This window comes from Halichoerus grypus, chromosome 11 (genome assembly GCF_964656455.1).
Source record: "Halichoerus grypus chromosome 11, mHalGry1.hap1.1, whole genome shotgun sequence".
In the NCBI taxonomy this organism is placed as follows: domain Eukaryota; kingdom Metazoa; phylum Chordata; class Mammalia; order Carnivora; family Phocidae; genus Halichoerus; species Halichoerus grypus.
Genome location: NC_135722.1, coordinates 104425182 through 104442425, shown reverse-complemented (window position 1 = coordinate 104442425; position 17244 = coordinate 104425182). Strand labels below are relative to the sequence as shown.

Sequence of the window (17244 nt, the reverse complement as noted above, 5' to 3'; positions counted from 1 at the left end):
GGGTGACTGGGTGATGGACACTGGGGAGGGTATGTGTTCTGGTAAGCGCTGTGAATTGTGCAAGACTGTTGAATCTCAGATCTGTACCTCTGAAACAAATAATGCAATATATGTTAAGAAAGAAAAAAAGAAGAAGAATGTAGCAGGAGGGGAAGAATGAAGGGGGGGAAATCGGAGGGGGAGAAGAACCATGAGAGACGATGGACTCTGAAAAACAAACTGAGGGTTCTAGAGGGGAGGGGGGTGGGAGGATGGGTTAGCCTGGTGATGGGTATTGAGGAGGGCACGTTCTGCATGGAGCACTGGGTGTTATGCACAAACAATGAATCATGGAACACTATATCTAAAACTAATGATGTAATGTATGGGGATTAACATAACAATAAAAAAATTAAAAAAATAAAATAAAATAAAGAAATTAAATTAATTGTGCTTAAGTGTGATACCAGTGTTTAAAATATTTTTAAAATCACATAACTATTAAATGTAAGCCAATTACTTCATCTGGTGCTCAACCAAACAGCAATCTAATCTCACATTAAAAGAACAACCATTTACGTTATACCTGAGATAAAACCTGCCTATTCTTTTATGAACAACTGGGAAATTTTAAGGGTAATTTTGATTATATATAATATTTACCTTATATGCTGATTTAAAACCTAATCTGCTGTACATTTTACTAAACATAAGTTATATCTCAATTTTGGTACAGAGCTGTGGAATCACTGTACCGTACACATGAAATTCATGTAACATTGTGTGCCAATTATATTTTAATAAAAAATAAGTCAAAACATTAAACCGTAACTAAAAATAAAAACTAATCCTTATCTGAAATGACATTCTACTGTGCCAGTAATCAACTATTTAATTCAATACTTAAAAAAAAATCTGAGACCAAGAGGGGCGCCTGGGTGGCTCAGTCGTTAAGCGTCTGCCTTCGGCTTAGGTCATGATCCCGGGGTCCTGGGATCGAGCCCCACATCAGGCTCCCTGCTCAGCCAGGAGCCTGCTTCTCCCTCTCCCACTCCCCCTGCTTGTGTTTGTCTCTCTGTCAAATAAACAGATTCTTAAAAAAAAAAATCTGAGACCAAGAGCTTGGAGTTGGAATAATAATCAAAACTAAACATACAGGCTAATAGGTATCTCCTATTCCTGATTCTTTGGTGAGCAGTATGCATTATTTTACCTTCTAAGAAAACGATTATTGCAACAGCATTACAGTGTAACAGTAATAAACAGTGTAACATTTAATAATCAAATATTAAAGCTACTGTGCTTAATGATACCTTATAAAGCATATATTAACACAATACAACTTACTACACAAAAATAAACATTAATGCCTACAACCAAAGGAAACTAATAGACATGAAGTAAGTTTCCTTTCTTCATATTTTATGACCTATGAAAAAGAAACTACCATCTGACAGCTTAAATACTATACAGAAGTAGTGCAACAGTGAAATTTTAGGTTAATAATACACAATTTTGCATTTAAACAGAAAATTTTAAAATTCAGGAATTCCGACTAAGAGCAGTAACACCTTCTTTCCAGGTTCTAAAAGAAAGATCTCCATGTACATTCTAGTCCACTACTCTAATTATGAACTGAGATATTTTAAGGTAATATTTGATGCTGTACTTCCTAGATTTCATAAATACTACTACCAACCAACACTTGCACCACACTTTACAGTTAAAACTATACACCATTTAGTTCACGTTCTATAATCATAAACTGTAAGTTAGGCAGAGCAGGATTATTATGCCCATTTTGCATATTCAGGTACAGAGGCTCAAAGATTTCAGGTTATGCACGTACGGTCACATAAGTAGTAAAGGGTAGAAATGACATTCAAATTCTAGGTCTTCTGCCTAATGATTTCTCCCTATGCCATGCTATTTTAAAATAACTATTATAAAAGCAGCAATATACTGCATATGAGAACAGAGCACTAGACTAGGAGTCTGAAAACTGAGTTTAGAACACCTGTTAGAGGGCGCCTGGCTGGTTCAGTCAGAAGAACATGAGACTCTTGATCTCAGGGCTATGAATTCGAGCCCCATGTTGGGTGTAGAGACTACTTAAATAAACATGATAACAAAACAAAACAATAACAACCTTTTAAAAAGTTAGAAACTGAATTTTAATTCTATAGAGGAAATACAGCATGGCACTTCTTATTCTCAAAGCATTTATGAAGCACCTATCTGCCTGTGTGAGAATTTTTACCAAGCAGTGGCAGTCACATCCTCCCCCAAGCCCGAATTACCACTACCTCCATTTACTGCTTACCCTGTGGGAATGAGGAAAAGAGGCAGAAAGTTTAAGTAATTATAGCATATATAAATCCATGTAGCTACCAGGTCATGACTTTTAAAAGTATATTCTCTCTCTAGCAACTTAAAAAAATTGTCTTATCTATTTACAGATTTCTTTTTCAGAGAATTTAACATAAAATCATATTTCACTTACCGCTGGGGTAGGAGTCTATCATTAGCCAGGTAGCCTGGTTTATGAATCTCTTTATTATAATCTCCATACTTGGCTTGGACAGCATAGGAAGCCAAAAGAACTGCAGTTTCTGGCGGACAATATATCTCATCATTCAAGATGGCTTCCTTAACTTGCAAGAAGAAAAGTCTCTGGGTTATTTCTTGAATTAATTCCTCAGAAACGTCTTCAGGAAAGAATTTAGCTCTAAATTTGAACTGTAAAGGATTCTCTTTTTTAACATCTTGCTGTGTCACCTGAAACAGTAATTTCAAGCATAATCAACAAAAATCCTAAGTTCACATCAAATTCTTTTTTAGAAGAAAGTAGCATGTGAAACACAAATAAGATTCTAAATCATAAGACTCTAGTGTGTAAGATTCTAAACTTATAAAAAGATATGTAAGGAAAAAGATTCTATGAGCTAACGGATGTAACCTCTAACTCATAGGTCCTGTCTAATAACTAAGTTGAAACTTCCCTTAAGAAGCTTATCCTGTAGATTTTTGAGTCAAAGTACTCAATTACACCTAATAATATTTATTATGTGTTAAGTTTTCAAACAGGAGAAGTGAACATATCTTTTTTCTAAAATGATGCATTAATGGTAACTTATTGAATTAAAAGATACAACACCTTTAATAACTCAGAGATAACTGTAAAAGGAGGCCTCTGACTGAAATCAGTCAGACCCTGAACTTTTCTAGTACAAATTCATGATCACAATAACTTCAAAGTAATTTAATTATCAGCTGAATTTTATATATATTTTACCTTTTTATTTAGTTTAAGCCATGTAGAATAACCTTTGCTGTCCACATACTGCAGCCCAAAAAACCAGACCTCACGTAAACCAACTGTTTTCACCACCTTAAAATAAAAAAAGTTCAATTTCAGTTCAACATTCACAGTGTAAGTAAATGGTACTATATTTCAAAAGAAAAACAAAACTATATAGGTATTCTAGGTATATTTCTTTGCTATAGAGGTCATACATTTTTTTGCTATAGAGCTCTTTCTTAAATTTAATATATTAATTACAGGAATATTTCTAAAAACTTAAATTCAGGTTTTATATATATATTTTGTAGTGTCATTTCAATCTTGTTTGATCCACTTTTTTTATACCTCTTTTTCTTTCTCATCTCCTGTCATGACCCCAATAGGTAACAAGTCTGGGAAACAGATAAAAAGCTGTCATAATCCCACTTTCCTCCTTCAGTGTACCCCCACAACTACACAACTGGGTAGGCAAGGCAAATAGTATCATTTTGGTGATAAGAGTCTCTGAGGACATTTAAAAGCCATACCCTAGGTTATCCAACTGTTGATTTCACACCCACTTCTACTACCCTTCACTATCAAATATTCTGTTCTTCCCTCACTGAGCAAGAAACCATTCTTGGAACATGCCCAAATTTTACCCTTCTACAGCTCTGTTCATGCCTTTTCTTCTGCCTAGAATGTTTCTTCTGTATTTTTACCACCTGCTGAATAATTTATTCCTCAAGCCCCAGTTCAACTAACATGCTTCTGTGAATGAAGCTATCCTATTATATAGATAAAATTAATCACTTGTGGGACGCCTGGGTGGCTCAGTCGGTTAAGCGTCTGCCTTCGGCTCGGGTCATGATCTCAGGGTCTTGGGATCGAGTCCCGCATCGGGCTCCCTGCTCAGTGGGGAGTCTGTTTCTCCCTCTGCCTCTGTCTCTTCCCCCTGCTCGTGCTCTCTCTCTCAAATAAATAAATAAAATCTTTAAAAAAAAAAAAAAAATTGGGCGCCTGGGTGGCTCAGTTGGTTAAGCAACTGCCTTCGGCTCAGGTCATGATCCTGGAGTCCTGGGATCGAGTCCCGCATCGGGCTCCCTGCTCAGCGGGGAGTCTGCTTCTCCCTCTGACCCTCCCCCCTCTCATGCTCTCTCTGTCTCATTCTCTCTCTCAAATAAATAAATAAAATCTTTAAAAAAAAAAAAAATTAATCACTTGTTCCTTGATGTTCTGTATTAAAACAAAATGAGGGAAGTGAGCCAGGAGAGATGAGAGTTTAATATTTTAAAAGCTTTACATAAAGATTCAACATTATTATTATTTTTTTTTTAAAGATTTTATTTATTTGACAGAAAGAGAAAGACAGTGAGAGAGGGAACACAAGCAGGGGGAGTGGGAGAGGGAGAAGCAGGCTTCCCGCCGAGCAGGGAGCCCGATGTGGGGCTCGATCCCAGGACCCTGGGATCATGACCTGAGCCGAAGGCAGACACTTAACGACTGAGCCACCCAGGCACCCCTAGTTTTTTTTTATAATTTTTTTTTTTAAGACTTTATTTATTTATTTTAGAGAGAGAATGAGAGAGCATGCGAGCAGGGTGGGGAGCAGAGGGGGAGGGAAGAGGAGGGGGGGAAAGAATCTCAAGCAGACTCCCCACTGAGCACGGAGCCTGACGTGGGCCTCAATCTCACCACCCTGAGATCATGACCTGAGCTGAAACCTAGAGTTGGACGATTAACCGACTGAGCCACCCAGGTACCTCCTCAACATTAGTTTTGAAATAATAAATATTCTTGACTTATTTTTTAAAAATATCTAAAAAAACGTATCAGGCATTTGGATTTCAAGATAGCATACCAAAGCCTTTGGAAAGTTTACTTTCCTTCTCTTGAAAAATTTCACTGAAGTTACACACACCAAAAAAATTAAAAATAAAAAAAACATTTAGCTGTGCTAGGAAAAGTTACCATCAAAAGAACAAAAATTGAGAAATTTCTGGATGATATATCATCAGGACTCATACTGATACAAAAGCTGATCAAAGCAAACAAAGAAAACTTCAATGCAGACAAAGAAGATCCCAAATAATTTAACTTTGGCAAAAGACAGGTTGTTCCAACAGAAGAGCCACAGAAAACATTCCAGCTCAGAGTGACAAGAGTAGGAAATTTTCATAGGTCAAGAGCAACTGAGAGAACTCACTATAACCAAGGTAAAGCCTGCTTTTACATCCTTAGATTTGGGCTCAAGAGAAGTTGTCAGGAAATAGCTGTGACTGTAAGAATTAACTGCTTAGAGAGTACTTTACAGATAACAATACTCCTTAATCTAGAACTTCATTTACACTATGAAATGTGTGTATGTGCATCAAATACTGTCCTATGTACTTAACATGGATTCTCATTTAATTCTCACAACAACCTTCTAAGGGAAGAGTGCTATCATCATCCTAACTATACAAATGAAAAAAATAAGGCAAAAAGAGTAATTTGTCCCAAGTCAAACAGCTAGAGCTTGGACTCCAATGCAGGCAGTGTGGCTCTTAGAGCCCACACTTTTAAACTACTACACAGTACTGCACTACAATAAATGAGGTTTCCTTTCTCCTGGTATCTAAACTAAAGCAATTCTACTTAACAAAAAAACAAGTAATTTATTTCTCAGTATACAATACCAAAGAAACCCACTTGCTGATTAGTTTTTGAATACCACAAACATTTCACTCACTATAAATAACATTTCAACTGGTTATGAAGTAAGCACAATGAATGCTAACTCCATTCACATTTTTATTCAAGTAAGACAGATGACATCTTTAGAAATAGGAAGCCTAGAAGAATCAACAGAAGTAGGTCACAATTCACAAGGTAAAATATGTACAAGGTATGTACGATGCATGCAGCTGCTTATGATTTTAAGAATTTGTTCACTCTATTAAAAAACTTTTCATCTTAGGGGCGCCTGGGTGGCTCAGTCATTGAGTGTCTGCCTTCGGCTCAGGTCATGATCCCAGGGTCCTGGGATCGAGCCCCGCATCGGGCTGCCTGCTCGGCGGGAAGCCTGCTTCTCCCTCTCCCACTCCCCCTGCTTGTGTTCCCTCTCTCACTGTGTCTCTCTCTGTCAAATAAGTAAAATCTTTAAAAAACAAAAAAACAAAAAAAAACTTTTCATCTTACAAGAAGACCTTATCAGGGCTTTCAAGATCATCAATTACCTATTCAGGAAGATTAAGTATACTACTTTGTCAGAAAAAGAAACAACTTTCCAGGAATTTTAAAATTTTATATCATATTTTAGATCAGTATGTGATAGTATGACACCTAATAAAACCAAAATATCTACTAGGTAACTTACTGCTATGTGCTAGAAACTGTCTCCTGTTCTCTAAGGTCAAGGAGATCTGACCACAGACTACTACTCTCCTGCCCAAATGTAAAAGTTCATTTAAACATCCTCCCCTGAGTCTCATGCCCCCATCACCTTCCTCCCCCTTATAATCATCAAGTCACCTTCCTAATCACTTGGCCTCAGGGCACCAATCTCTTCCCTCCCCTTCTCAATAAAACATCACTTACAACATTACTTACTGCATCACCTGGGGAGCTTAAATAAATAAGATATTAATGCTTCCAGTAGTCTGCAAGCATTGCCTTTTTTTTTTCAAAAGCTCCACAGGTGACTCAAATGTGCACTCACTCAGTGAGAAAAAAAGACAAGACCAGTAGTCCAAATTCCTCAACATGACACCCATGTTAGCTTATAAGGCGATGACACCGAACTGCTGTCAGGTGCCTACAGACACACTAGGATTCCCTGTGCCTTTGCTCCTGCCATCCCCTCTATCGAGGATCTCTACCCATCCCACTAAGTACAGTATCTTTTCATTCCTTTGAGTCCTCATTACAATGCTTTACTTAGAGGATGTTAAAGAAATACCTGCTGATAATTATTTTTAAAAAGTCCTCTCTCTCCAATCTAGGAATGAGAAAGAATAATAGCTCTACAGCTATTCAAGATAACTGAAAAGGTACCGTGAAAAATTCTAAGGGCCACACTGTTGCAATACCAGTGAAGTTACAGAAAAACGTACAAAGAAGTTGCAATAGCTTCATGTTGTATGTTGTCAGAAGTTGCACACTTCATGTGGTTAAATGATACCTGGTCAAAAAGCTGTTTGCCAGTAGTATTGGGCTGAATGGCAAATTCCAGCTCAGCATCCATGGTGGTTACTCTTACATTGATCTGCAATAAAAACAGAAGGGAAAATCACTAGGAAAGAAAATATACTTATTATTAAACATGAGGCAATATTTTTATCTGATTTATAAAATAAAGTATAATATGTAGGCAATAAAGAGCTACTCCATAATTGTACCTAAGATTTTCTTTATTAAAGTGATAAAGTTTGATTTTAATCACAGGAAATCTTAAATCTATTTTAAAAAGAAAGAGCTTACAAATCCTCTTTTAAAAACGTTTATTGAATACTTGGCATACACTAGGCAGTAGGCCATGAGCTTTCCATGTTCTCATTTAGCCCCTGCAACAATACTAGGAAATACACTCATTTCTATAGAAACTAAAAGAGTTCCCCATTACTTGCCTAATGGCACAGGGATATCAAAACAGGAGAGTAGGTATTTCAGGAGAAACATAACCCCAGATTCTTTGAATGGCATTCACTATTCCGTATTTTTCAACACAAAGTTCAGATACTCAGTTTTATCCTACTGCAAAAGTATTCACTTTATAAAAAGCATTCATCGAATGACCTTGTATTTGTTAGACTCATAAATTCTTTTTTCTATAAATACCTTTCTAGAAAGCTGGACATTTCACCAAAAACTTAACATGCCTTAACTAAAATAATTTTAACTCCACAGTAGCATCTTCAGTTAGAATTCACCATCATGTAGTACAAATCGATCTTTAACTCACACTATCAGAATTCTAAATCTGACTATTTCTCCTTTACATTTTTTTACTCATTGTTAACAAGCATGCCTCTGCACATGTAGCTTTTATCTGAAATACCTTCTTTAATCAAATAAATCTTATAAATCACAAAACCTTCTGTGATATAATAAATATGTATTTGGTCTTCATTCTGTTTCCTGGCAGAGAGCCCCTAAAACCTTTGGAATTTCCTGAGTGACAGAAGTGAGTTGAGTCTTTGTTATTCATAATAAGCCCCTTTCAACCATACCTGAGTTTACACTAATGACTCCTAATGACTCATGATGGACCCCTGACACCTTCAGGATGGGGGCGCACAGCCAGAAGAACCAACCATGTGCTTAGAGCCATCCTAACCTCCAGAAAGAAGAGAAGCTGGGAAGTGAGTTAATAATCAATGGCCAATAATTTAATCCATTATGCCTACATAACGGAAACTTCATTAAAGCCTAAACAAAGGAGTTCACAGAGAGTTTCCAAGGTGGTGAACGCGTCCACATGCAAAGAGAAAGGCGGACCACAAACACTACAAGGACAGAAGCTCCTGTGCTCAGGACCTTTCTGGACCTTGCCCTATGTACCTCCTCTTCATCTTCATCTTTCATTCGTATCCTTATAATATCCTTTATATTAACCAGTAACAATAAGTAAAAGTGTTTTCCTGAGTTCTGTGAGCTGTTACAAGGAATTACAGTACCTGAAGAGGGGATCACGGGAATCTCAACGTGTAGCCAAGTTAGAAATGTGGGTAACATGGGGACCCACTACTTGTGATTGGTGTTTGAAGGGGACAGCAGTCTTGAGGGACTGAGCCCTTAACCTGTAGTGTCTGTGCTACTCCGGATAGCTGGTGTCAGAATGAATTAAACTGCAGAATACACAACTGAGGTCTACACAGAAGTAGAGAATTGCTTGATGTGGAAAACTTACACATCTGTTATCAGAAATCTTGAGTCAAGAGAAAGTTTTCCATTACCCATAAATCTACCATTCAACTTATTAACTAGAAATGGCAAATAATGCTATAGATACCAATGTATTTCTTGTGAATTTCTCTGTCCCAATCCCACAGGTAAGCACTAAGAATAGTTTCACCACAAATGTAGGTCTCCATGTAAAATATTTAGCTTTTCTTGATTTTTAGCTGTATTAAAGTTGTACAGTACTGGCTAAGAAAGTCTTCTTTCTTGATGTGCACAATGGTTGAGCATATTTATTTTATGAAAATTCATCAACTATACACAATACGTTCTTCTCAGTATGTATGTTCTATTTCAATAAAAAGTTTAAACAAAAATTATACCACATGGTAGTTTGTTTTTTCACCATTTCTAAGCGTCATTGATTTTCCTGTGAGTAGTTGCAATTCATTTATTTTTACTGCTATACAACTACTGCTGGGCAATAATTCACCCATTTTCTTGTCAATGGATATTAAATTGTTTCTAATTTTTTGGCTATCAAGAACAATACTGTTATGAACATTCTTGTGTGTGTCTTCTAGTGCATATGTATCTGAGTTTATCTAGAAGCATATACACAGACAAACTCCTGGGTGATAAAGTATACAAGCCTTCACCTTTACCATGTAAAAGTGAATTGTGCTCCAATATGACCGTATCCACTTACACTCCATCAACAGTACATAAGAATTCCCGCTGAGCTGTATTTTCACCAACAGTGGGTATTATCTGATTTTCTAAACATTTGACAATCCAGTGGGTGTAAAATGACATCTCAGTATGGTCTTACTGTGCAGATCTCTGATTCCTAAAGAGGCTGAGAATATTTTCGTATGTGTACAATGCAGAATTCTAATACAGCCCCCATGATCTCCATCCCCTGGTGTCACACTCATGATTATGTTACATTACATGACAAAAGGGATTTTGCAGATATACTTAAGGTTACTAATCAGTTGACCTCAAAATCGGAGGATTATGTGAGTGGAGCTAAGCTATTCACAGGAGTCCTTTAAAAGCAAAGCGTTTTCTCAGACTGGTTGAAAAAGTCAGAGAAATTCAAAGTGTGACAGGAATTTCACATAAAAGAGGTTCTCCATTACTGAGTTGGAGGGGCCAGGGGGCAAGGACCTGACTCCAGCTTCTAGGAGCTAAGAGTGACCCCTGGCCAACAGCTAGTAAAAAAATGGGAACTTCATCCTCCAGTAAAGAAGGATGGATCATTTTTGCAAGAAAATGAATTCTGCCAATAGGAATAAGCTTGAAAGAGAACCCCTAGCTCCAGATGAGAATGCAGCTGGGGTAAACCTTGATTTCAGGCTGGTGAGACCCTGAGCAAAGAACCTAGTTACATCATCCCATATTTCTACATACAAAACTGTGAGATAATAAATGGGTATTGCTTTAAGCTACTAAATTTGTGGTAATTTGTTACAGAATAAAAGAAAACTAATATGGTACATTTATTGACCACTCAGTCTCCCCATCTTTGGGAATGTCTGTTAACATCTATTGCGTATTTTTCTATTGGGTTGTCTTTTTCTTTTTACTATGTAGGAGATCTTTATATATTCTAGATACTAATCCCTTGTCAGTTATTTATATCACAAAAAAAATCTCCCAGTTTGTAGTTTGTCATTCTACATTATGATGTATCCTTCTTCAGGGTAAACATATATTTTTTTAAGATTTATTTATTTATTTGAGAGCAAGAGAGAGCACAAGAAGGGGCAGGGGTAGAGGGAGAAGGGGAAGCAGACTCCCCACTGAGGAGGGAGCCTGATGCAGGACTCGATCCCAGGACTCTGGGATCACGACCTGAGCTGAAGGCAGACACTTAACCAACTGAGCCACCCAGGCACCCTATGGTGAATATATTCTTAATTTTAACATTGAATTTATCAATGTTTTACATACAGGTATCAATTTTTTTGGCCATATTTAAGAAATCCTTCTCTACTCTGGAGTCATAAAGATGTTCTTAGATTTCATCCTAAAGTTCTGTTTCTCATAATTTGTCTTCGATGAGTTTTGCTTATGATTTAAGGTAGAGATCCAATTTCATTTTTTAATCTCTATAGGATAATGATATGGGGATTTAAAATAACTAAGTGATGTATACTGATTAATTTACTTCCCAAAGACTATTATGTCACAGATCAAATGTCTATAAGGTACAGGATCTGAATTTGTGCTCTCTATTCTGTTGCTGTGGTTGACTAACAATTCTTTCAAAACCACACTGTTTTAATTATGACATTTTTAAGTAAGTCTTGCTGTATGGTTGGGAACGTCTCCCCTCATCATCTTCAAAACTTGTGAGCTATTCTTAGCTCTTTGTTCTTGTTCCTGCCTTCACACAAAATCGTAAACTTTCAAAATACCCCACTATGATTTAAATTGGACTACACTGAATTCATCAGTACTTTCAGGGGAGAAATAACATCTTTTCAATATTGACTATTCCTATCCATGACTGTGGTTTTCTCTGTGCATTAATTTGTCTTCTTTAGCACTTTCAAAAAAGCGTTTATAATTTTCTCCATAAAAATCATATTAATCAGGGTGCCTGGCTGGCTCAAGGTCTCAAGAACTCTTGGTCTCAAGGTTGTGAGTTCAAGCCCCCTGCTGGGTATAGAGATTACTTAAAAAAAAAAAAAAAATCTTAATAAAAATCATATTAATCATTTTAGATATCTTTCCCATAGATCACTATGACTTTGTCACTATGATAAATTCAGGTCCACAATCCCCTGACATCCCAAAAGCATCAAAAACAAGTTTAGTAGCTAATTTCAGCAAAACCTTAACATGAAGTAATGTGAGACTATCTGGTGGATTATTTTATCCCATTTCAAATGAATATTTATACAATGACCTATAAAAGTACTAATGTTTTTGAGGTGATACACCAGACCTTGAGGGAAGCTTCATGACATAATGACATATGAACATAATGTATTGTATATTCATCTTTCTGAAATCCAAAAAATTCCAAATACTGAAACTCATCTAGCTTAAAGGTTTTCAAACAAAGGATTGTGAATTTGATGAAACCGCTTTCTAAAATTGTTTTCCTTTTGTAGAAATGCAAGTGATTTCTATATTGATCATTTTATCCGTTCCCTTGCTGACTGTTATAACGAGCCTGTAAATCCTTGTGTTTATTTATATAAATCAGGGGTCAGAAAATTTTTCCTATACAGGACCGAACAGTAAATATTTTAGGATTTGTGGACTGCACAGTCTGTTGCGTCTACTCAACTATGCCACTATTGCCACTACAGCAACAAAGCAGTTCTAGATCACAAACAACAAGCATACCACATTCCAATAAAACTAGTCACTGAAATTTGAATTTCATATAATTTTCACAGGTGAAATATTATTTTTGTGTTTTAATCCACTGAAAATGTAAAAATCATTATTAGCATGTAAGCTGTACAAAAACAGGTGGTGAGCTGAATTTGGCCTATAAGCTATAACTTGCCAATCCCTGATATAACAAAGAATCTTAACATCTTCAAATAGTGTTTCTTCCTTTCTAGTCCTTCAGCTTTTGATTTTTTTTTTTTCTATGCAGGTCTCCCCATTCAATGCTGAATAGCAACAATGATAGCATCTTTTGTCTTGTTCTTGATTTAAAAAAAAAAAGCTCCCATTGTTAATACATTAAAAAGAGCTTTTGCAGTTACGGTTTCTTCTATACCTAGCTTAAGAAGTGTTGGGTTTTTCTTTTTAAATCACGAATAGTTCAATCCTAGAACTCCTCTTTCTGAATTTATCATATGATTTATCTCCTATCAATTAACCATGTGATTGTGGTATAGAGTGCTTGCTATTTGACCACCAAATTCTAACAGAATTATAGTTGGGTATATGGCTACTGAGCTACAGAACATTTCTCAAGGTCTCTTGCAATTAGATATGGCTCTATGACTAAGCTCTCACCCAAAGAAAAGGACAGAAGAGACACAGGCCATTTCTGGGCCTCGGCATAAAATAACGAGCATGCTTCTCTATGCTTTTTCCTCCCTTGCCCCTGACTGACACCCAGACAAAGCAGTAAATTTATTCCTAAGTATTTTATGCCTTTGATGCTGCTACAAATGGATTTTTTTACTTCATTTTTCAAATGCTGCTACTAGTATATAAGAAAGGCTACTGATTTTTAAAAATACAACCTTATGTCCAACAATTTTGCTAAGTTCAGTTATAGTTCTAGTAGTTGTTTTTTAGATTCCTGAAGATTTTCTACATAAACAATTACACCATCTGCAAATAGAAAATTTTACTTCTTCCTTTCTGGTGTTTATGCCTTTTATTTCTTCTTCTTCTCCTCTCCCTCCCACAATGCAAAATCACACTTTGTTACCTACCTGCTGAGTCTTTAAAGTAATTCCAAAGAGATATTCATGCCAGAAAACACCAATAGCTATAACCAATGTTTTTTTTAAAAAGATAACTGGCCAAAAGAAACATTGAAAAAAAACCCCAAAATTGTTGAAGTTTAAAAACATTTATGCCAAGAGAAAAGAAATAAACCTTAGTCAAAAACTACATAATTATAAAGCTAAATAAAATCATACACACTCCCTTAAATTAAAAAAAAAAAAAAAGACTATATAATATCAGCATCAGTATCACTAGCATCGAAGCCAGAGTTATGAGAAAATTAATGCACGGATCCTTCCAACCTCTCATTACTTCTTCCTGTAACAAGAAGTTACTATTTATTGAGCAGTGGATGTGTACCAAATTCTTCTAATTTTCACCAAAGTCCCTTAAGTAACTAATTACATCTCCATTTTTTATAGGAGGAAATTAAGAATTGGAGAGCCTGAAGTAACTATCAAAAGTCACAGAGGGGAAGTAGCAGAGCCAGGATATGAACTAAGACAGTTTGGCTCCAGAACCCATGAATTTTCATCTTCACTGTAATGTTACCTCTACCTCTTCTTCACTGGCTCACAGAGTACTTCGTTGCAACCACATTAATCTAAAACAAGCCATAGCAGTATCAGTGCCTTTTTCTTCCCAATGACTCTACCATAACATTTTGCCTTGTTCCAAAAGGAATTTAATGCTACTGATATTTTATTAACTAAGTAGTGGTAAAAGTAAAATACACTTACTGGTTTCGGCATTGTCCTTCTCTTTTTGATCACCTTCTTTAAAAATTCACTTTTATGAATTCTGATGTCACCTTCAGTTAAAGAAAAAAGAAAGCATAATGGATCTACTACTTTTATATAATGCCTTGATTTTAATATAATTTGTACAGAATAAAAATTAAAACATTTTAAATTGTGAGTTTAACACCGCTCTCTAAAAATAAAAAAAAAATAAAGTAACACAGAACTCTCTTATTCTAATTTTCAATGTCTTTTATTATCATTTCACCTTCTCTAAAAATATTTATAGCTGTGATTTAAAATAGCACACATCTCCGGGCACCTGGGTGGCTCAGTCGTTAAGCGTCTGCCTGCGGCTCAGGTCATGATCTCAGGGTCCTGGGATCAAGCCCTGCATTGGGCTCCCTGTACAGTGGGAAGCCTGCTTTTCCCTCTCCCACGCCCCCTGCTTGTGTTCCCTCTCTCACTGTGTCTCTGTCAAATAAATAAATAAAATCTTAAATAAATAAATAAAATAAATAAATAAATAAATGAATGAAATAAAATAAAATAGCACACATCTCAAACATAATCTAAAGCATACCGATCACCAACCGAAAGTTTTAATTTACTCAGAGACAACACATAGCAAGGAAGCAAGACTGCCAAGGACCCAAATGTTGCCTCTGTCTGCAACCGGTTCACCTCTACACCCAGCCTGGGAGAGGAGAGGGATAGTAAAAGGGAAGATATTTCAAATTATAAAGTGATGAACTCAAGAACACTTTTCAACCTTTTTTCTGTACTGACAAAGACAAAAGGAAATTCTGATTAATGTAAACTCTAGAAACTCTAGAAAATTATCTTTTCTTTGTTTTAAAAAAAGATTTTATTTATTATTTATTTGAGAGAGAGAGAGCATGAGCACGTGGAGGGAGAGGGAGAAGCAGACTCCCCACTGAGCAGGGAGCCCAATGTGGGACTCGATCCCAAGACCCTGAGATCATGACCTGAGCCGGAGGCAGACGCTTAACTGACTGAGCCACCCAGGCGCCCCTTATTTTTTCTTCTTGAAAGTTGAAAAACCCGAGTAAAAATATATTGAGTAGTTTATTTACCTAAGGTGTATTAAACAGCCACAGAGCACACACTAGCAATCTGCATGCTACTCACCAGCAAGCTGGTGGCCTTCACTGAAATTTAGAGTTGTCCTTGAGACCAATGTTAAACTTTATCTTCTCCCTGTAAAGCAAAACAAGTTAATCCTAATCAAAGAAAACCATCATACTATACTGTCTAAGGGTAAATGTTCTTAAAAACATCTAACAAACCAACCAAAAGATCTAACATTCTTAATCATTATTAGTTGTCTAAAAAAATGACAATATTATTCCAATTTGAAAACCTTCAGTGAGGTATATTAAATTATTACTTGAAAATCAGCTTCCATTGATAATATCTCTACCAAGAAAATTCATCCATTATACTAGCTTCAACTAAATTAATATACAATTAATTCTGTTTTAAAACTTCAGTGTCGGGCGCCTGGGTGGCTCAGTCGGTTAAGCGTCTGCCTTCAGCTCAGGTCATGATCCCAGAGTCCTGGGATCGAGTCCCGCATCGGGCTCCCTGCTCAGCGGGGAGTCTGCTTCTCCCTCTGCCTGCCGCTCCCCCTGCTTGTGCTCTCTCAGTGTCAAATAAATAAATATTTAAAAAATAAAAATAAAAAAATAAAAAAATAAAACTTCAGTGTCAACTGCTTTTTAATATGCTACAATAAACCTGAATATTCTCCAAATTGAAAAAAAATGAAACATCATTTCCCTAATCTTTACTCAATCATGTGCCAAATAAACCTCTCTTTAAAAGAAACCTCTACCTGAGATATTTTTTATCTAATAATTGAGCTATGAAATTCATTTCCTTAACTCTTAGCTAGGAAATGTTAACCCTCTCTCCCTCCAGTAAGTCACCTACTTTCATGAACCTAAATGTACTTCAGACCTATCTTCTCATTCTATATCCTCTTTTCATTCCACTACTATTGTCTTAATTCATCCTTATCATCTCAGGTCTTAAAACATCCTCAAAATTGACCTGCTTTTAACATCTGTAAGTTAGTAATTCCCAAATCTGTATCTCTAGAACTTGCTAGGCTAACTTGCCTTGCTCAATGTCTAGATTATCTCAAATGTAACAAAGCCAAAACACTCAAATCTCTACCTTATAGCCAAATTTGATTTTCTACAAGTCTTGGTGACCTATTTCTAGAAGGTTATCACAGTATTCCCTCATGATTTTTTGTATCTACTACGTTGGCAGTTATGATCTTTTCATTCCTAATACTGTTAAATTTTACCTTCCCTTTTGCTTGATTAATCTTGCCAGAAGTTTGCTTAATTTATTGATCTAAAGGCCAGCTTTCAGTTTCGTTGATCTTCTGTTTCTTTTATTGTTCTTTTTTTGTTAATTTCTTTTTCCTCATCACTTTTCGTTAGTTGGCTTTACTCTGTGGCTCATTTTATATTCCCTAAAATTAAAACTTTATCTAAGTAATTCCCAATTTTTTTTCTTTTCTAGTATGTGCATCAAGGTCATAAACTAAATATGTCCAAGGCAGCTCCATATACAAAGTATCCCCCTATTTTGTCGAGAACATTTTAAAATAACTTTTATCATTTGAATATATAATCAAGTATGTATTTATAACATCAGTATATTTAAATATTAAAAAAGATCTATAAAATATTGAAACAATACTTTTGCCTTCATCTGTTATTTCACAGAACATAGAATTTCCTTAAACTCTTCACACAAATGAGACAGATTATACAAGCACTTTTTGAATCAGTATATAATACTATTACTAAAATTTTTATCCCAAACCACACAATCCATTCATATAAAGCACTGGGAATTTCTTTCCCTACTTGTACTGTTGGAGTA

At 35.9% G+C, this 17244-nt stretch overlaps 1 protein-coding gene across 6 annotated transcripts in view; it reads right to left on the bottom strand.

Moving 5' to 3' along the window:
• RDX (radixin) overlaps positions 1-17244 on the bottom strand; it is a 97498-nt gene that overhangs the window by 64661 nt on the left and 15593 nt on the right. For all 6 annotated transcript variants that reach the window (XM_078059032.1, XM_078059030.1, XM_078059035.1 and 3 more), the window contains 5 exons: positions 15472-15540; positions 14320-14390; positions 7425-7508; positions 3275-3370; positions 2483-2757 (listed from right to left, as the gene is read on the bottom strand). In XM_078059032.1, coding sequence (XP_077915158.1) covers positions 2483-2757; positions 3275-3370; positions 7425-7508; positions 14320-14331 — 467 coding nt within the window. In that variant the 5' untranslated portion in view covers positions 14332-14390; positions 15472-15540. The remainder of the gene's footprint in view (positions 1-2482; positions 2758-3274; positions 3371-7424; positions 7509-14319; positions 14391-15471; positions 15541-17244) is intronic.